The sequence below is a fragment of the Halichoerus grypus genome, chromosome 10 (genome assembly GCF_964656455.1).
Source record: "Halichoerus grypus chromosome 10, mHalGry1.hap1.1, whole genome shotgun sequence".
Lineage (NCBI taxonomy): Eukaryota > Metazoa > Chordata > Mammalia > Carnivora > Phocidae > Halichoerus > Halichoerus grypus.
The window spans coordinates 25364283-25385331 of NC_135721.1; the positions used below are offsets into that span (position 1 = coordinate 25364283).

Below are 21049 nucleotides of genomic sequence, written 5' to 3' on the forward strand. Positions count from 1 at the left end.
ATGTTTTTTATTGCCAAAAGAAGCAAGGATGTGAACTCGCACAAGTACTTCTCACATAGCTATCAGCAACAGATTCAGAACTGGGTTTGAATGCCATTCAAGCACTTACCAGCAGTGTGGTCTTGAACAAGTCACTTAACCTCTCCAAATGTTTCCTCATCTGCAAAATGGGAATAACAATATCTACTTTGTAGAGTTGCTATATTAAAGATAATTTAAGTAAAATAGTACTTATGCCTGATACATAGAATTGCAATAAAAGACAGCTATTATTATATTACTACCGTAAAGGTTTATAGCAATGAAGGATATTGCACACCCTCCACAATGCTTATATCAATACTCCAACTTCATTGTTCATTAGAGTCACCTGTGATGTTAAAAACTGAAAATGCCCAGATCCCACCCTCCAAGAGGTCCAAGAAAAACTGGCTGAGATTTTTTTTTTAGGTTGAACTTGACTCTGATGTATATTCATGCTGTTGTAAAATTCTGCAGCATTCTAAGACCCAAGAAAGAAGCAATTCATGAAAATAACTGAACCATATAAAATATTTGTCATATAAAACAAAAACTACTTTCAAATAATGACGTTTTAACAGTTTATTTTGAAGGTCATTTTAAAAACAAAGTTAAAGACAATCTGAGAAAAAATTGCACAGAATACACTCATTAAATAAGTATGGTGATTAAATCAAAATAAGGGATATATGTTTTCTTCTGCAATTCCGGAAATAAGTTCTGTTGTCCTGAAGGTTCTTATACTTCCAAAAAGGGGGGAAAATCATGGCAATTAAAGCTGCCTCTTAATCATGTAAATCTACAGTAGAAACCAAATTTTTCTGTTCTTCCCAATAAGTCAGTTTCGATCTTCAAACTGTGCCTTGTTTTTTAAAAGATATGATGCTAGAAATTCAATAGGATTTGGTGGTCTGCAAGGGAAAAGAAATCCAAAATTTAGAAATTTATATTCTAAGTGTATTAACTTAAATGTATTGTTCCATAATAGAAACACATCTTTTTCAGATTAATTTTCATTTTATACTCAAAGGCCATTTGTGGTAAATATGGTTAAGTAAAACAGGCAAGTAAGTTAGTCAACAACATAGTTAAAAGAGACTGAAAGTTTTCTATGGCTTAAATCTGGCTATAAACACAATTCTAAAACACAAGTTTCAAAAATGTAATTTTTGACAATGGGATGACGATTACCCAGGGGGGATAATGACTTAAAGGGGTCATGAGGGAGAATTCTGGGGTCCTGACAGTATTCATTTCTTGATCTGAGTGCAAGTTATGTGGATATGTCTAGATTCTGAAAATTCATCAAACCATACACCTACGATATGCACAATTTTTTCCGCAGGTATTACCCTTCAATAAGAGTACAAAAACAATATGGGAAAATGGCTGTAGTATCACTGAGACAAGTGGATCAACACCCGAAAAACTAATCAAAGGATTCAATATTCATTTGGACAAGTACTGGTATGTTTCTTTTTAAAAAGGCACCTCTAGGGATGCCTGGGTAGCTCGGTCGGTTAAGCGTCTGCCTTTGGCTCAGGTCATGATCCCAGGGTACTGGCATCAAGTCCCACACTGGGCTCCTTGCTCAGCAGGGAGCCTTCTTCTCCCTCTGCCTGCCACTCCCCCTGCTTGTGCCCTGTCTCTCTTTCTCTCTCTGACAAGTAAATAAAATCTTAAAAAAAAAAAAGAAAAAAAAAGGCACCTCTATTTTACTTCAAATACTTAAATCACTAATAGTTCTAATACTGCTACCACACAGTGCAACTGAGAAGTTAAACATATTTTAAAATCAAGAGGTAGTAAGGGCATCTGGGTGGCTCATTCGGTTAACCATCTGCCTTTGGCTCAGGTCATGATCCCAGGGTCCTGGGTCTCTGGTCAACAGAAGCCTGCTTCTCCCTCTCCCTCTGCCTACTGCTCTGCCTACTTGTGCTTTCTCTCTCTCTCTCTAGCTCTGTCAAATAAATAAATAAAATCTTTAAAAAAAAAAAATTAAGTGGTGGGAGAATGAGGAATTGGAGGAAGGTGGTCAAAAGGAACACACTTCCAGTTACAAGACGAGTAAGCACCAGGGCTATGATGTACGCTACAATGACCACAGCTAACACTGCTGTGTGACAGACAGCAAAGTTGTTGAGGGAAGGACCTAAGAGTTTTCATCACAAGGAGAATTTCTTTTTATTTCTTTTTTCCTTTTTATTGCATCTGTGTGAGATGATGGATGTTAACTAAACCCACTGTGGTTATCATTTCACAATATATGTAAATCAAACCACTATGCTATATGCCTTAGGCTTATACAGTGATATATGTCAACTATTTCTCAATAAAACTAGGAAAAATGTTAACAAAAGATATAGTCATATTTATCACTTTTCCATAAATTATTCTTGCTGAGAAAACAAGTCGAAAGATGAAAAGTTGGGGGAATCAGCTATTTAAAATCCTACTATGAAAAGGCATATTTAGGGGCGCCTGGGTGGCTCAGTCATTGAGTGTCTGCCTTCGGCTCGGGTCGTGGTCCCAGGGTCCTGGGATCGAGCCCCACATCTGGCTCCCTGCTCGGCGGGAGGCCTGCTTCTCCCCCTCCCACTCCCCCCCGCTTGTGTTCCCTTTCTCGCTGTCTCTCTCTCTCTCTGTTGAAAAATAAATAAAATCTAGAAAAAAAAAAAAAAGAAAGAAAAGGCATATTTAGAATTAATTTACAATGATCTCAAAACATTCCCTTAGCATTTTAAACAGTCTTTTGAACTGCCTAGACATAAACAATTTTTCACATAATATTTATGATTCATTTCATGAATAATTTTGCCAGAATTCCTTACTTAAAAAGTGTATTTACTAATAGCATGTTACTTTAAAACTTCAAATTTTTCCTTCTAGCATTTAAAGCAATATTCATAATTCCCCTATATCGACCTTCTGTAGATAAAGAACAAAAAAATATATAAAAGATGCCCATATTTTAATTGACAGTATTAGAGCCAAGACATATCCTGCAATCATAAACAAATTCTATTTTATACACATAACCAACATTTTTCTTATTGGATTTGCTTATACAAAAAGAACTTAGGTAGAATCATAAGGAAAAAACATGTACAGAAAAAAACTGTAATGTTGCTAACAAAGAAATACAAATCAAAAGAGCTTGGCAAGAAAAGTTTATAATACTACTCATGCTGTTGATGTTATGATAGTGGAAGAAATTTAAGGATAAACTTTTGGACAGAAAAGTGTTTTTATGTGTCAAACACTGTAATAGTCATGTTCCTCAAACTAGCAAATCAACTCTTGGAAATTTATCCTAAGAAAGTAATTAAAGGGGTGCCTGGGTGGCTCAGTCGTTAGGCATCTGCCTTCAGCTCAGGTCATGATCCCAGGGTCCTGGGATCGAGCCCCGCATCGGGCTCCCTGCTCAGAGAGGAGCCTGCTTCTCCCTCTCTCACTCCTCCTGCAGTGTTCCCTCTCTCGCTGTCTCTGTCAAATTAATAAATAAAATCTTAAAAAAAGTAATTAAACAAAGGCAAAAGAGGCATGAAAACATATAAATTGCCTGCTAACCTAGATTAACAAAGGAAATTGGACCTAAGAGTTCAACAACGAGAAAATGGCTAAATTAATTGCGGTATTGTTATAATTAAATTATAATCACAAAGGCTATGCAGAGATATGGAAAAAGTTTTATGTTATAATATTAAGTACAAAGGACATATAAAATTACATGTATACCATGATTACAAAGCTTTACAAATATGCAGATGATCTAACACTAGAAGAGAGAAATGAAAGTGTCTGAATGGATGATATTATGGCTGACTTATTTTTTTTAACTCTAATATCCATAAATTTCTTATATTTTATAAATAACACAACTAATGATATTCCTTTTTTTCTCTTTTTTTTAAACTAGTGATATTTCAATTAGGGAAGTCTTTATTTAGCTTTCTCTGGTAACTCCATTTGCAGACACTATTATCTTACCTTTCTTTTGCAAGCACAGCAAGTCCCTGTAATAAAATAGGCACAACTGTCTGATCCAGGTAGGCACGAGTTGGCAAAGACTGGAGATCCACTTTCTGTTTTGATGACTTTTCTGCATTCATCTTCTCATTGTCTACTATCCTCTAGTAGATTCAAAAAACATGCATGTATATTACAAATAACTAGATTATTTTGAGTGGTAAACAAAAATTAATGGACATATGACACTAATAGAAAAGACAAATCAATGACTAGAGAGCTGATATTGAACAGCAAATCTCTCTGCCAAAATAAAATCAGACCAGTCTCTAAATTCCTTCTAAACTTTTTCTCTCTGAAGGCAACATAGTATCTCATTCTTTTATTTACTTATTTTAATTAAGTAGGCTCCACACCCAATGTGGGGCTTGAACTCAGGAGCCTGAGATCAAGCACTACATACTCTACCAACTGAATAAGCCACACACCCCAGTATCTCCCGATCCTACTCTTTCTCCCTTTCTTTCTGCCTGTTTAGGAGTAAATACAAGTGCTTTCTCTTTTTTTCATAAGAATACCTTCTTACACTATGCTTCAAAAAATCTGGACAGGACACTAAGTAGCACTGAACCACACTGAGAAAGCTAGACCTGTTTCAATTTTTTCATCACAGTATCAAGGCCAAAGACTCACTTTGGTACTAATAGGTCTGTAACACTTCTGTAACATTTGCTAAACTCTCTTCTTAACAGAGAGCAGGCTCCAGGCTCAGAGCTTTCCAATGGCAATAGAATATAGCTAAAATTTTTTACCACCATTTTATATTCACTGTTTTCATTTTTATGGTTATCCTCTATCAAAATTAGAATGCTTTTCCCTTTGTTTCTTTTTTAAAATGCATTCGTGATTTTTAAAAGTGAACAGAATCAAGAAAAAATATTAAGTAAACGATAGCCAAAAAATGGGGGAATTACTAATATGGAAAAGATCATTAATGTGATATTTAAATGATGTTTAAGAAACGACTTATACTTTCTACTCCTAAGAACCCCCAAATTTTAGGTCTTTGACATATATTCATCTAACATCCAGAGCATCAAACACTACTTTATTGAAAAACTTTGCATTCTTTTACAAATCAACCATTTTAGAAACTTAGAAATAAGTGCCTATCTAAAAGGCAAAACATTATTAAGAACATTTTCATTTAAATGAACTTTTGGGGGCGCCTGGGTGGCTCAGCCTGCTAAGTGACTAAGCATCTGCCTTCGGCTCAGGTCATGGTCCTAGGGTCCTGGGATTGAGCCCCACATCAGGCTCCCCGCTCAATGGGGAGTCTGCTTCTCCTTCTCTCTGTAACCCTCCCCCTGCTTGTGCTCCCTCACTCTCTCTCTCTCAAATGAATAAATTTTTAAAAATAAAATAAAATAAATGAACTTTCAGGGCGCCTGGCTCGCTCAGCTGGTGGAGCGTGCAACTCTTGATCTAGGGGTTGTGGGTTCGAGCCCCACATTGGGTGAAGAGATTACTTAAAAATAAAATCACTAAAAAAAACTGAACTTTAACTTCAATCATACTCAAACTGGATATAAATGAGTCAACAACAACAAACAAACATCCGCTAGACTTAATTTTTTAGACAATTTTATTTTGTAAAAAGTGATAAAAAAACTTTAATCATATATCTAAAATGTGTATAAATATATACCATGGTTTCCAAAGATAGTTCCCACAACTATGTCTGCCAACTACTCTAAGTTCGCTCATTTTCCATCTTATTTTGAGACAAGACAATAATGCTCTATACTTAACTAATGGTAAAATAGTCATTTACTTGCTCATGGATTAAGAAATTTATTGCTCCTTGGTAAATTTCAACAGATAATACCCATATATGACAAAAACTAGTCAGTTACATGACATTCCAATGCCTTCAATAAGAAACAGCAACACCTGAACAACTCCTATAGATCTTATAATAAACCCCTTGACCAAATCCTCATTTTTTTCATTCAAATTTTTTTTTTTTAAAGATTTTATTTATTTGACAGAGAGAGACACAGCGAGAGAGGGAACACAAGCAGGGGGAGTGGGAGAGGGAGAAGCAGGCTTCCCGCTGAACAGGGAGCCCAATGCGGGGCTCGATCCCAGGACCCTGGGATCACGACCTGAGCCGAAGGCAGACGCTTAATGACTGAGCCACCCAGGCGCCCCTTTTCATTCAAATATTTAATGAATATCTACTATGTGCCAACTTCCATGCTTAAGCCCAAATCCTGAATTAATCTAAAAATATATATATCTAAATTACCCCCCTCAAAAGGTAAAAGGTGTTAATGGTATACAACAATGATCACAAAAAATGGGAAAAAAATAAGGGGAGCTCTAGGATTGTCCCAGCTTACTGCTTCCTGCCTAGAAAACTTATAGGAGGCAATGCAGAGAGAAAAGCAGAGCCCAGCAGTCTCCCTGAGCTGAGAAGCCAGACTTGAAACTTCAGGGAGATCAAGACAACTAGAATTTGCAGGACAGAGTACTGCAGAGTGCATGGAGAGGAGAGAGATGTGCAGAAAGAGACTAAAGAGATCAGTGCATGCATAACAGTAAATTACCCAAGGCCAAGGGAAAAAACACCTGGAATGAGCAGGAGACATAATCCCTGCAGCTCATACAAGGCCAGGAATAGTTCATGTTTCTGTGAACCCAAAATTGGAAAACTGGGTAAGACATGGAACACTGGGGAAGATGAAAGAGGAGGATATTAGGCCTAAATTAAAGGCTGGTCTTGTTCTACCTAACAAAGCTTAAAGCAAACCTCAAAAGAATCAAATTGTTTCTCAGTAACTTAAGTGTGTCCTAGAACAAAGCTCAAGAATGTTTGAAGGGGGGCACCTGGGTGGCTCAGTTGGTTGAGCGACTGCCTTACGGCTCAGGTCATGATCCTGGAGTCCCAGGATGGCATCCGGAGTCAGGCTCCCTGCTCAGTGGGGAGTCTGCTTCTCCCTCTGACCCACCCCCTTCTCGTGCTCTCTCTCACTCTCTCTCTCTCAAATGAAAAAAAAAAAATCTTAAAAAAAAAAAAGAATGTTTGAAGGAATACAAAAATAACCAGTACCCAACAAGGTAAAATGCACAATGCCCAGCCTCCAAAAAGAAATCATCATGCAGGCAAAGAAGCAGGATATGCTACCCATAATGAGGAAAAAATTCAATTCACAGAAATAGACCCAGAAATGATACAGATGATAGAACAGGCAATGCCATTAACCAGTTTTTCCTTTTTTTTTAAGATTTTATTTATTTATTTGCTAGAGAGAGAGAGCGTGGGCGAGAGAGAATGAGCAAGAGCACAAGCAGGGGGAGCTGCAGGCAGAGGGAGAAGCAGGCTCCCTGCTGAGCAAGGAGCCCGATGCGGGACTCGATCCCAGAGCCCTGGGATCTTGACCTGAGCCAAAGGGAGCCGCTTAACCGACTGAGCCACCCAGGCGTCCCCATTAACCAGTTATTATAACATCTTCCACACCTTCAGAAGGGAGAGGAAAATATAAGTAAATCAAGTTTACAGAATACTTAAAAATATTTGAAGAAATGGCTGAAATTTTTCCAAATTTCACGAAAATTCTAAACCCACAGATCCAAGAAACTCAATGAATCCTAAGCAAAAGATGCATATTTTTTTTAAAAAAACTACACAAAGACATACCATAATCGAATTATTTAAAAGCTGTAATAAAATCGTAAAAGCACCAAAAGAAGACACATTAAGTATGAAGAAGCAAAGAAAGAAGTGACTGCAGATTTCCTGTCAGAAACAGCGTCAGCCAAAAAGACAGTGGAGCAAATCTATACCCAGCAAAAATATCTCAAGAATAAAGACCAAAAAAAAAAAAAAAAAGAATAAGGGGGTGCCTGGGTGGCTCAGTTGGTTAAGCGACTGCCTTCGGCTCAGGTCATGATCCCAGAGTCCTGGGATCGAGTCCCACATCTGGCTCCCGGCTCAGCGGGAAGCCTGCTTCTCCCTCTGACCCTCTCCCCTCTCGTGCTGTTTCTCTCTCTCTCTCTCTCAAACAAATAAATAAAATCTTTAAAAAAAAAAAAAAGGACAAAATAATGACTTTTTCAGACATTCAGAAGCTTGAAGAATTCCTTACCAGCAGACCTATACTACAAGAAATGTTAAAAGAAGCCCTTAAGGCAGAAGGAAATCTGGATCTACACAAAAGAATGAAGAGTCAAGGGGCACCTGGGTAGCTCAGTCAGTTAAGCATCTGCCTTTGGCTCTGGTCATGATCCTGGCGTTCCAGGATCAAGCCCCACATTGAGCTCCCTGCTCAGCAGAGAGCTTGCTTCTCCCTCTCCCTCTGCTGCTCCCCCTGCTTGTGAGCGCATGCTCTCGCTCTCACTCTGTCAAATAAATAAAATCTTAATTAAAAAAAAAAAGAATGAAGAGTCAAGATGGCAAATATGGTAAATGGTACATATGTGGGTAAATGTGAAATATTCCTTTCTCTTATTGTTTAAATCTCTTTAAAGATAATTAACCTTTTAAAGAAAAAATAAAAATAATGAATTACAGAATTTATAACATAAGTAGAAGTAAAATATGTAACAACAGTACAAAGGCCAGTTGAGAGAAAATGGGAGAATACTGTTGTAAGGTTTGGTGGTTTCTGTTTTTGTTTTTTTTAAGATTTATTTATTTTAAGAGAGAGAACGAGCAGGGGGAAGGGCAGAGGAAGAGAATCCTTCAAGCGGACTCCCTGCTGAACAAGGAGCCCGACCGGGGGCTGGATCCCACAACCCAAGAGATCATGACCTAAGCTGAAACCAAGAGTCCGACGCTCAACCGACTGAGCCACCCTCAACCTAATGAGCCACCCAGGAGCCCTTGTTGTAAGGTTTTTATACTATACACAAAAAGAAATAATACCACTTGAAGGTAAATTGTGAAGTTAGACTTGCATGCTATAAACCGTAAAGCAAGCACCTAAAAAGAAATTATAACTTATAAGCCAATAAAGGAAATAAAACGGAATAAGAGAAAAAGTATCACCTATAGAGTAGTGGTTTTCAGATTTTCAAATACCACAACAAATTAAAAATTACACAATGAACAAAGGGACTAACATAGGGATGTTAACTCTATTTTGCCAAGTAAAAACTTACAAATAAATAAACTATTATTTTACTACCACCATTAATTCACAAAGAATGGGCATTTTAAAATTATAGAAGCAGGAAGACCAATCACCAAATAATGTATCATTATCAAACACTCCCTCCTCTCATTTTTTTCTCACTTTACCATGGAAATTGGTCTGAGGACTTGAAAGAAAGCCTTTGGGAATCACTGCTCTAATGTATTATGACTCTGCCTTCATATACAAGCACCATCAGACTGCTGATGAGGCGTCTGGGTGGCTCAGTCGTTAGGCATCTGCCTTTGGCTCAGGTCATGATCCCAGAGTCGTGGGATCAAGCCCCAAGTCGAGCTCCCACGAGCTCCCTGCTTGGTGGGAAGCCTGCTTCTCCCTCTCCCACTCCCCTTGCCTATGTTCCCTCTCTCGCTGTCTCACTCTCTGTCAAATAAATAAAATCTTTAAAAAATAAAAATAAATAAAAAAGAAAAAAAAGACTGCTGATGTCTATAAAGAAGTTTCTTAAATAAATAGAACACAAAGTGGTGTAGAGGATCTTCACCAGGTTCAATTAAAGACTACATTATGAAAATAAGTTCTCTTCTTAATACAGGTATCAAACCCAGAAACATTCCTAGCAATTTCATAAGGCACAGAGTGGTCATTCCACATGCCAGGCAACTCAAGAGCATCAACACAATTTAAATGTACCACAAAAATGTCAACCTGCCTGGCTTTAACACACGGCCCTCCACTTACTTCCTGATGACCTTACACAAATTACTCAATTTCTCCGAGCTTTACAGGACTGAAGAGACATGCAAATTACTTAGCAGTGTACCTGGCACACAGTAAAAGTAAAGAAATACTAGCAGCTGTTACTATTATTACTCTGTTTGGAAATACTCCTCCCCACATTTATCTAAGCTTAATCACTGGCAATGTCTCCGCTCTTTGTCCCCCAATAAAACACACACATCTCCCAGACACCTCTATTTTCCTAACATAGCCCACCCAGCTTTGGCTAATTCATTTGTCCTAGCATTTATTCATTCATTTACAAAACAACTTCTACTTTTAAACAACCTCCTAGCACTTATATGAAAAAGCTCTAAGAAAATATATCTTCTTTTGTATGTTTTTCACATGTGTTCTTTGAATTCAGACTTAACCGTGTAAGGCAAAAACAATGTCTATTACGTGTGTTATAGCTTCCAATGGCATCTACTACTGAACGCAAAATCAACATTTATTAAATATTGACTCAACCAGCACACTATTCTGTTACAAAGACAATGGGTGTAATTTTAATGTGCAGTTTTTCCAAAACATATCCCAACAGATTCATTAATACCCACCAAGCAAAACGACTGTCTCCATTAGTAATGCATGTTTGTTTCTATCACTTCCAGAAGTTCAACCTCTTGACTCAAAACTAATTTGAATGTCTGTATACCACGAAGTATTAGTACCGCTAATAAAACAGGCTACCCATAATTTGATACTATTTAGTTCATGCCGATAAAGTTTTCCCTTGTGCAAAGCAACCTAGTAAAAATGGATCCCAAGTTTTCTCCAGCTCCTAAGAGACGTTCAGATACGCATAAGAACCGGGCGAATTACCTCGACATTGTCTGTGAGACCGTACTCAGAGTGAGGGTTTTCTGCAACCTAGAAAACAAAACACAGGTCACTGAGACGTGAGCCACCCCTTCTTGCTACACACCGCCACCCTGAAGCCAGGGCCTCCTGGTACCTGCGTCTGTCCCTCCAGCATCTGCTCTGGCTCCATGGCGGACCCTGCAAGTCACAATCCCCGGAAACCAGTCTTGGAAAACAAGAAGAACCGTGAGTTAACCGGGAGATTTCAACATGAAGATGCCAGGATGGAGTCCAGCCCAGCCCCCGACCCCGCCCCTCACCCCCACCTGGGCGCGGGAGCACCCGGAGCAGTAGAGGAGCAGGTGGGACAGTCCAAGACGGGGCGCCCGCATCAGGTCCGGAAGCTCCGCAGTTGTCCCAAGAACCTGGAAGAGGTGGGGAAGGGGGGAAAGGGAGCTGATTACCCGCGCCCAAGCCGCTGGTTCTTAAGAACCCTGCACCGCGCCACCAACTCCCAGCACAAACCGCTTCGGCCGTAAGTGACGGATGTCGCACAACTGCCGCGCCTGCGCAGAACTCCTCAGTGGGTCTGGGGCGGGGAGGGATTGGGACCCTGTCCTGAGTCTGTATCGCCTTGTGTGGTCAACAAAGTGTCCTGGCCGAAACCTGGCCCCGAAGGTTGCGGGAGACTAGTTCTTCAACCTGCCTACCCAAGGCAAGCGCCACCCCAACTGCAGACACAGTGACCACCGCAGCTGGCAGGGGTTCGGCCCGCGCAGCCCTCAGTGCTGCCTGAAACCTCCTGCGGAAGGTCTTCAGCGCGGAAGCGAAATCATCCATTTCGCTGGGTGATTCTTATAAAAAAATCAAACCTAATCTAAGCAGTCTACGAAAGAATGTCAGTGTTTTACTCTAAAAAGGTGGGGGAAGAAGCAATGTTGGGGATTTCATGGTAAGCTTTGATCATTCCTTAAATCTGTGAATATGCGATGTTAATGCTACCTTACATTTGTATCAAAGTTAGCAAAAAGCAACTGGCTTTCCAAACTGTGATACTGTTGATACTGTTGTATTTGTAAAAAACACAAAAGATAATTTGCCTCCTACGTACTATTCGTAAATAGCAAACAGGATTGTTCTAATTACAATAAATTCCATTTATTTTAATGTAAACACAGGCGATACACTCATTAAAGTTCCTACCTTTAATTCAACAATCCCATTTGTAGTAGCACTTTGTAATATGAAAATTTGAAAACTTCATATTAAATGTTTGGAGACTAAATATGTCATATCAATATAAGGGAATGTAAGCTATTAAAAGTCATGACTAGAAATACAGAAACATTTGTGATTATAACGTTAAGTTTTGAAAACGGTGGAATACAACTTCATTTTGCTACTCTGCAAAAACTGAGCAGATAAAGATCTAAAATAAATTTGTTGGGGCGCCTGGGTGGCTCAGTCGTGAAGTGTCTGCCTTCCGCTCAGGTCATGATCCCAGGGTCCTGGGATCAAGCCCCGCATCGCATCCGGCTCCCTGCTGAAGTGGGGAGCCCGCTTCTCTCTCTCCCACTCCTCCTGCTTGTGTTCCCTCTCTCGCTGTGTCTCTCTGTCAAATAAATAAATAAAACCTTTAAAAAATTTTATTTAGGAACTAGACTTGTGGGTACGTTTTTAAAGTTTAATTTTGTAATGGATACTTGATTAGTACTGTAATTGATGACAGTTAACATATGGCACTTTGAGGATTTTTCATGTAGGACTGATGGAAAGATGTGGATGCATATGTACAAGATACAGAAATTTACTAGTACATATATTAACTCAAGATTAAATGCTTTTCAGGAGTGGGAAATAACAGCAAATAAGTTTAGAGAATAGTTGGGGAAACTTAAGAGAATAGTTATGTGCATTGCTATATTATCATATATTCATACATTTCCCAATACATCGTAGACACTCAAATATTTCCAAATCCAGAAAGTAACTGAGAGCTGCTAATTTATATTTTGTAAGTACTGACAGTTTCAGTAAAATGGGAAGCTAGACTGAGCTTCTTCAAGACAGGGACCTTGTCTTATTTAACTTAGTACTTCACACAGTGCCTAGTACATCATAAGGTTCACAACATATATGGATTTGATTCATAATCAAAACTGAATATAGATATATATGCTGACACTACTAAAGGCTATATATAATTTATGTATGTATGTGTGTGTAAGATACATATATATATGATTACCAAAGGGAGCAGCACAGAACAATTAACTATCAACCAGGTTTCTCTCAATCTAGAAAAGACTTATAAAAGTGGTTTACAAAAAAGCTTCACCAAATTTTTTACATTTACAACTTATTGAAAAATTCAGCGAACAAGCCATCACACAAGAGAGATGGGAGGGGAAAAATGACAGCTAGAAATGATGTAAATGGATTAGCAAGAAAATGATAGGAAGTATAAGGTTAATTGAAGATACTGCAGAATGCTGAGTTCTTATATGAAATTAAAGATTCTGAAGAGGATGGGCCCTGGGAACTATGATTATGACAGAAATTTCCAATAATGTGTACTCTCTAGAGAGGGATAAATTAAAAGAATGAGAAGAACTCTTGTTTGGACTTGTCAGACCAAACTTGGTTCAGGACTCCTCTCATCTGCTTCTATTATGTCTTTTTATTACAGCACTTACCTCATTCTGCCTTATATATTGTTTGCAGTTAAACACAATTAGATTTTTTAGTTCTTCAAAGGCAAAAATCTTATATTCATCTTCATATTTGCTTCTTATATTCAATAAATATTTTTTCAAAAGAAGTGAATTTATAGGGAAGGCAAGCACTTGCACCAAAGCACTACTCTAAACTGTCTTTCTTAGGGCTTTAGGGAGATAGTAGTTTATAGATTCTAGAACTAGGATTCTAGAACTAGAATTCTAGAATCTAGAATAATAAAGAAAAATTACTGTGCTTGACCCCCTTTTTATAGACTTGGTGCAAATTCCATTTATAAAACATTAAACTATTAGACAATACCTATTTAGGAATAATACAATATATATAGTAAAGAAACATTTGATTTGGGATTAGATGAGTATTAGAACCTGGTTCCTTCACTGTTTACCATGTGGAAGTAAGCAAATAATTTAACTCTTCTGGGCTTCATGTTTTTTCACATATAGATTAGGATAACAATTCTTCATGAAGAGGATCAAATGAGATAAAATAGATGAAACTGCTTTGTGTGAAGCTATATGAATATAAGTGAGACATTCTATTTTATCTGTACCTAACTACTGCTTCGTTATCATAATAATCTACCTTTTTTGTTCCTATTCTTTTTTCTTTTAATTAATTTGTGAGAAAGTGCTCAAATAAAGAACATGATTCATCACACAGTTATACACACAAACACAAACATCTTTGCAAAAGAATACATAGAATTTATTGAGTGTAAATGGGCCCTCTGAGAACAGTCTATGGGGAGGCACACCAGCCACCTCTGAAAAAGACCTAGAAATATATATTCCAGATTTGGTTAATCATTTTCCAAGGAAGTATCTTTTGGTGGCTGATATAAGAAAACAACTACTTTACCCATAGTTCCCTTGTCTCCACTACCAAACCCCATGCCCAAGCACCCTTACCACTATCATCATCTCAGCAATGTTGGTATACAAAAGAACATGCCAAATGGGCTTTTTATTTTTTTTTTTAATTTTATTTATTCATTTAACAGAGAGAGACACAGCGGGAGAGGGAACACAAGCAGGGGGAGTGGGAGAGGGAGAAGCAGGCTTCCCGTGAAGCAGGGAGTCCAATGCGGGGCTCGATCCCAGGACCCCAGGACCACAACCAGAGCTGAAGGCAGACGCCTAACAACTGGACCACCCAGGTGCCCCATCAAATGGGCTTTTTAAAGTATGAATAGAGTGTGTTTGGATTTTTATGATACAGACGTGATCTTAGCAATGAGAGTAATAAAAAAGCTAAACTTACTACAATTCCAATCCCTAAATTGTCCCTTATTTCTTCCATTTCTCATAAGAGTTTGGTTATATTTAGATTTTTTTCAAAATTTCCTAAATGATTTTCAATTTCTAAAAGTGTTGATTTTAGGGACACCTGGCTGGCTCATTGGAAGAGTGTGTGACTCTTGATCTCGGGGTCATGAGATTGAGCCCCACATTGGATGTAGAGATTACTTAAAATCTTTAAAGAAAAAAGTGTTGATTATATGCTTTATGTTTTCTTTTTAGAATCCAAATAACTTAAATGTATGTTTATAAATAGGTCATGGGTAATAAGTAATAAGTATAATATATAACTTGGGTATCTTTTATTTTTTTTAAGATTTATATATTTATTCCAGAGAGAGAGAATGCATACATGAGCCAGAGGAGGGGCAGAGGGAGAAGGAGCTGAGTAGACTCCCAGCTGAGCAGGGAGCCAGGCAGGAGGCTCAATCCCATGACCCCTGGATCATTGGACACTTAACCAACTGAGCCACCCAGGCACCCCTAATATCTTTTAATTTTAAGATACCCAGAGCCATTCCTGTTAATTTATGTTGAAACCATCTCTCTCTCTGTCTCTCTCTCTCTCTTTTTTTTTTTTTTTTTGTAATCTCTACACCCAACAAGGGGCTAGAACTCAGGACCCCAAGATCAAGAATCACATACTCTACTGACTGAGCCAGCCAGACACCCTGAAACCTTTTCTTAAAGACAAATATCGGCACCAAAATAGAAATTGGTAGTTATGCCACCTAATTTTAATATCAGATTATTGTGTAAAGTGTTTTTCTTTATAGTATCATTATCAGAATGCATTGCTGATGTATTCATATATGAGAGAGTGCAGAACAAAAATTGAATTAGAAGTCCAACTAGGTTCAGGTACCCTGTGAAGTGATTTACATATTCTACCACATAATACGGTAATCCCCTTGTAAGGTAGATATAATTATCCCCATAAAATAAGATGATAAAAATTGATTCAGAAAATTGTCAGGGCGCCTAGGTGGCTCAGTCAGTTAAGTGTACGACTCTTGATCTCAGCTCAGGTCTTGATCTCAGGGTCGTGAGTTCAAGCCCCAGGTTGGGCTCCACACTGGGCATGGAGCCTACTTAAAAAAAAAGAAAAGAAAATTGTAACATAATGTTACATACTTATATGGCTAGTTGAAAAAAAAATTTTTTTAAGATTTTATTTATTTGAGAGAGAGAGTGAGAGAGCACAAGCCAGGCGGAGAGGCAGAGGTAGAAGCAGGCTCCCCACTGAGCAGGGAGCCTGACGTGGGGCTCAATCCCAGGACCCTGGGATCATGACCTGAACCAAAGGCAGGTGCTTAACCAACTGAGCCACCCAGGCACCCCATGGCTAGATGAAATTTCAACCCAGATCCACCTAATTCCAAAGGTTGTGCTCCTAGCTATGCATAAATAGAGGACAAATATATCAGTTAATATGCTTTGGGATTCCAGTAACAAATCCCAAACTCCAGTTTGTTAAACAACAACTAAGACTTTTTGAGTAACAACTGAAAATCCCAGTAGTAAAGGGGGTATCTAACAAGGTTTAGTTGTGGCTTTTATACTGTTTCTCTACAATTTTCTCATCTTCATCTCTATATATCAGCTTCATTCTCAGGCTGCTTTCTCATGGTGAAGAGATCATTGCTAGAAGTACTCAGGACAACGTGCTTTCTTTTTCATATTCAAAGACAGAAAGCATCACTTCTCTTAGGTCTACCCATGTACCAAAAGTCTGAACTTTGCTTTGATCTGTCCATCTTGAATCAGTTATTTTGATAAAGTGGGTGTCATGTGTTGACTAGCACAGAGCTGAATGACTGCCCATTCCTGAACAATGACAAGGATGTGACCTGGTAGTAGTTGGTCCCACCCGAATTGTATGAACACTAGGTAATGGGAGAGGATTGGTTCTACAAGAGAAAACCTTAGAATGGGTCGGAAAGGGAAAGAAAGGGAATGGATGCTGAATAGTCCATCAAAAAATATTCACTGTTGGGGCGCCTAGGTGGCTCAGTCAGTTAAGTACCCAACTCTTGATTTCAGCACAGGTCATTATCTCATGGTTGTGAGATTGAGCCCCATGACTCAAGGGGCTTAGGATTCTCTCTCCTTCTCCCTCTGCCCCTCCCCATTCTCTCTCTTTCTCAAAAATAAATAAATAAATTCACTACTGCATGTTATGCAAAGAGTTTAATACAACTTATCATAAAAGGGATAAACTAAAACAGAATTTTCACTTTGACACAGCATTTCTACTTCTAGGACTTTATCCCATAGAAATACAAAAATGTATGAATAGAAGGATACTTATCATACCATAGTTTTTAGTAGGAAAATATTGGGAATAGGTTAAATTATGATATCTCAATACAATGGACTACTGTGTAACCACTGAAAAAAATTGAAAAAGATCTATAGATACTGGTATGAAAAACATTTGCTGCATAATTTTATGTGAAAAAATGCATGTTGTAGGAAACTCTCTCTAGTAAGAATCTGTTTTTGCATGTATATATTTGTATGTGCATAGCAAAAAGCCTGGAGAGATATACAACAAAATATTAAGAGGGAAAATGTTGAGGGAAAGTCTTTGCTTTTTCCAAATTTGTGTATTGCTTGAACTTTTTTTCCCAAAAGTATGAATTTGCTTTAAAATAAAAAGGGTAGGGGCACCTGGGTGGCTCAGTCAGTTAAGCATCCAACTCTTGATTTCAGCTCAGGTCATGATCTCAGGGTAGTGGGATCGAGTCTCCTATTGGGCTCATGCTGGGCATGGAGCCTGCTTAAGATTCTCTCTCCCTTTCCCTCTCCCCTCCCCCCATCCCGTTTGCATGCTCTCAAGCCCTTAAATAAATGAATGAATGAATGAATAAATAAATAATAAAATAAAATAAAAAGGGTAAAAATATTTAGGTAAGTTTTCTGTAATTGGAAAATATGTAATTTATTCTACGTAACACATGAAGGATCGGGGAAGAATATTTATGTGAGTAATGAGTCTAATCAGTTGTATGATAGTATTAAAAGAAAAATCTTCCAGTTCACCCTCCCCTTCACCCAAGTATTTGTGGGTGGTGTGCAGAAAAGAGTTAACAGAGCAGCCTGAGACTGCTGTCCTTAGAAAGTCCTGCTTGCAAGGTTGGTTGGTATCTGGGAATTTGAATGATAAACAGTTCCCTACACAAATACAAAACTTTCCCTAAATGATGAGAGTGGCTTAAACTGTTTGTGCAAACACTATGGTTTCTTTTAAACACCTGCTTTCCTTCTAGGAGTTTGGAATTTTGGTGTATCTTAGTCAGAGGGTGCCTACATGATCAGCCCCAGTAAAAACCCAAGCACTGAGTTTGTGATGAGAGTTGTGGTAGACAGTATTACATACATGTTGTCAGAACTCATTGCTGGAGGAATTAAATGTGTCCTGTGTGACTCTACTGAGAGAAGATTCTTGGAAGCTGGCACTTAGTTTTCTCCAGACTTTGCCCCATGTGCCTTTTCCCTTTGCTAATTTTGCTTTGTATCCTTTTGCTGTAATAAATCATAGCTGTAAGTATGACTATATTCTGAGTCCTATGAGTCCTTCTAGCAAATCACCAAGAAGGTGATCTTGGGGATCTTAAACTCTCTCGGGGAATTTAAGATAAATATAAATTACAGTGCCTGCCCTCATAAATTATATTCTGGTTCATTTACATTAGATATATATACATATATATGATACATTTAAATGACAGTATAATAGCTGATTAAAGGTTAAGTTGAATGATATAGAGCATAAATTCTGAAGAAGTTCAGATGAGGTTGAGATATATGTAAGTAGGGGTCTTTGGAGCAGTATTAACAAAGAATAAGTATTTAAGCAAAGCTGGGAGGAGTAGGAGGCCATAACACAGACTGAAACTAGGAGACTAACTAGGAGAGTAAATGGAGAAACTTAGGTATCCTTACCAGAATATAGGATTTGAGCTTACCTGACAAGGTGGAGAGGAGGATCTTAAGGATAAAGAAGGCCTTCTGAAACCACTGCAGTTGGTAGAAACCACTCTTGAAAACAGACAACTCTGTTTACATGCCCCAACATTCACCTGGTGCTACCAGTTTCCATTACCCTGCTTTTCATGAATGCTAGAGTAACAATGCCCTGCCCACCATAAATATAGAAATGTAATACTATATTTCTATAACCAAGTACTTAGAGTGATGATTGAATATACCCTCTGAGAATCTGGACTGCTATTCTAGGGCATTCATTTCAAATTCTGTATTAACTGCCTCTTCTTATGCCTCTACAGCATCATAGCTTTAAAATTCAAGTTGAGCAGGTTAGGTAACAATTATACTCTTACACCTACTACTATTTCAAAACCATGAGCTCATTCACACTTTCACTAGGAACAAATCCTTTGGAAACGAGAGAATCTCAAACTGGTGTCTCAGTTTTGTTTTGGTTTGTTTGTTTTTAAATTTTGAACCAATATCTCCTCAGCCATAGATTCCATACAAAAATTCAGAATTCTGGTATCTCTTGAAACCAGTACACCACACATTCTTGAAAGGCAAAAATCAGCTAGAGCTAAGTAACAGCCATCCCATTTAATAAGGGGATGCTACTCTCCAATTTTTCGTAATTTTTATCATTCATATCATACATACATTTTTGAATTCCACAGCCACGCCTGGAACTTCTATATGTTCTATGTCTCACCACTGTTGTTAGTTGCTACTTGAGTTTTTAAGCTCCTGTATGACAATAAATCTGATTTTATTCCTTATTATAATCTTGGCACCTTACTCATTGCCTGGCATGCTGTCTGTGCTTTATACCTATTTGTTGAACAAATAAATGAATAATATGTACCACAATGTGGACTCAATAAAGAGAAATGATTAATTGCCCACAATTATGTTTTTGCTTAGTAACACAACTAGAGGATAATAATCCCCCAGTTGTTACTCTACTCCTCCCTTACCTCCAGCCATGTCTTTCATTTCTCTTTTGTTTTCTGCCTTTTTCAAAATCAGTAATCTCTTGGTTCTAAGTGTGCCATTTTATTTTACTTTTAATAAAAATAATATCTGTCATTGGTCCCTACTTCAAATAATCCAGCATTTCTCAAGCTGAAGGTTTGAGGAGTTCCTTAGAAGAGAAGTAGGGCTAAAATAGCCAAAAAAACTATCTGGTGATAGTCACTTGGTAAACAAATTAATGGGTTAAAGTGATAAGGTGACCAAATGTCCTGGATTAGTTAGCACAGTACTCAGCTCCTCTTTTTTGTCCTGGTGAAACTGGACCAGATTCCTTTGAGATTAAGTGTCCCACAAGTTCTTACCATCTGAAAACTGGGAGGCCGTCACACTGTAGGTTAAATGACAGGTTAGAATCTTCAGTCCAGGCGACTAGAAGGCCAGGATCACGGCCAGGCACTATTTCTCTTGAGGCAGATTTAGGAAGAGGTCACTTCAGAAAATGGGTTTGCTTGGGACATAATTCCAAGAGGCAGGAGATGTGGATTGAGATGACTCAAAATTGAAATCCCAGGAAAGTCTGATTTCTGGAACAACACTGTAGGTATAAAAGACAGAAACAATATTTATCAAGGTATTATGCTGGAGGTTTTAAGTGAATTCTTTCATTTTGAAATTTAATTCTTGGGGTGCCTGGGTGGCTCAGTCATTAAGTGTCTGCCTTCGGCTCAGGTCATGATCCTGGGGTCCTGGGATCGAGCCCTGCATAGGGCTTCCTGCTCAGCGGGAAGCCTGCTTCTGTCTCTCCCACTCTCCCTGCTGTGTTCCCTCTCTCGCTGTCTCTCTCTCTGTCAAATAAATAAACAAATAAAATCTTAAAAAAAAAAGAAATTTAATTCTTATTCCACCCATTTTACAGAGGAATTAACTGGTTAGAAAACTTGTTCCATATTATACAGCTAATAACTGGCAGAACCAGAATACCAAACCCATCTTTCTGACTCTCAATCCCATATTTTTACTATACAAAAAAATTGGCAAAGGTATATTGGCACAGTCAATACTAAGCACAAGGGAATAGCAGAGACTTAGCAAGTGGGAAGCCAGAGACCAGAGACTCAACACCAGGATGCCAAGGAATAAAAGATCACTCCTGCTCTAGGGACCAAAGATACATTTATTTCATAATTAATAATATATAAACAGACTATATAAAAATGTTTTTCTTTGGAAGCCTACATTTTTACCTTAACTCTCTGATATAGTATGTGTCACTAACTAATATGTGATGTTACTTAACAAACTGTTAGAGCC

At 38.2% G+C, this 21049-nt stretch overlaps 1 protein-coding gene across 4 annotated transcripts; it reads right to left on the reverse strand.

The window, feature by feature from the left end:
* Positions 1-588: 588 nt before the first annotated feature.
* DPY30 (dpy-30 histone methyltransferase complex regulatory subunit) lies at positions 589-20322 on the reverse strand. Of its 4 annotated transcripts, XM_078056148.1 has the most exons (6): positions 20101-20322; positions 11057-11155; positions 10885-10956; positions 10752-10799; positions 4012-4154; positions 2976-3507 (listed from the first exon to the last, which is right to left on the reverse strand). In XM_078056148.1, exons 3-6 carry the CDS (start codon positions 10918-10920, stop codon positions 3399-3401), a joined length of 336 nt encoding a protein of 111 aa, XP_077912274.1. In that variant the 5' UTR covers positions 10921-10956; positions 11057-11155; positions 20101-20322; the 3' UTR covers positions 2976-3398. The 4 variants fall into 4 exon arrangements, with proteins under 4 accessions (XP_035975019.1, XP_077912274.1, XP_077912272.1 ...); XM_036119126.2 differs by lacking the exons at positions 2976-3507; positions 11057-11155; positions 20101-20322 and adding exons at positions 589-932; positions 11195-11286; XM_078056146.1 differs by lacking the exons at positions 11057-11155; positions 20101-20322 and adding an exon at positions 11195-11286.
* Positions 20323-21049: the final 727 nt, after the last annotated feature.

Coding starts and splice junctions, on each gene's coding strand:
- DPY30 (XM_078056148.1), bottom strand. CDS start 10,920: ATGGAGCCAGAGCAGATGCTGGAGGGACAGACGCAG. Junction 4,155..10,751: donor GTCTCACAGACAATGTCGAG/GTAATTCGCCCG, acceptor TGAATCTACTAG/AGGATAGTAGACAATGAGAA. Junction 3,508..4,011: donor GCTGTGCTTGCAAAAGAAAG/GTAAGATAATAG, acceptor TTAATTTGACAG/AGACAGCGAGAGAGGGAACA.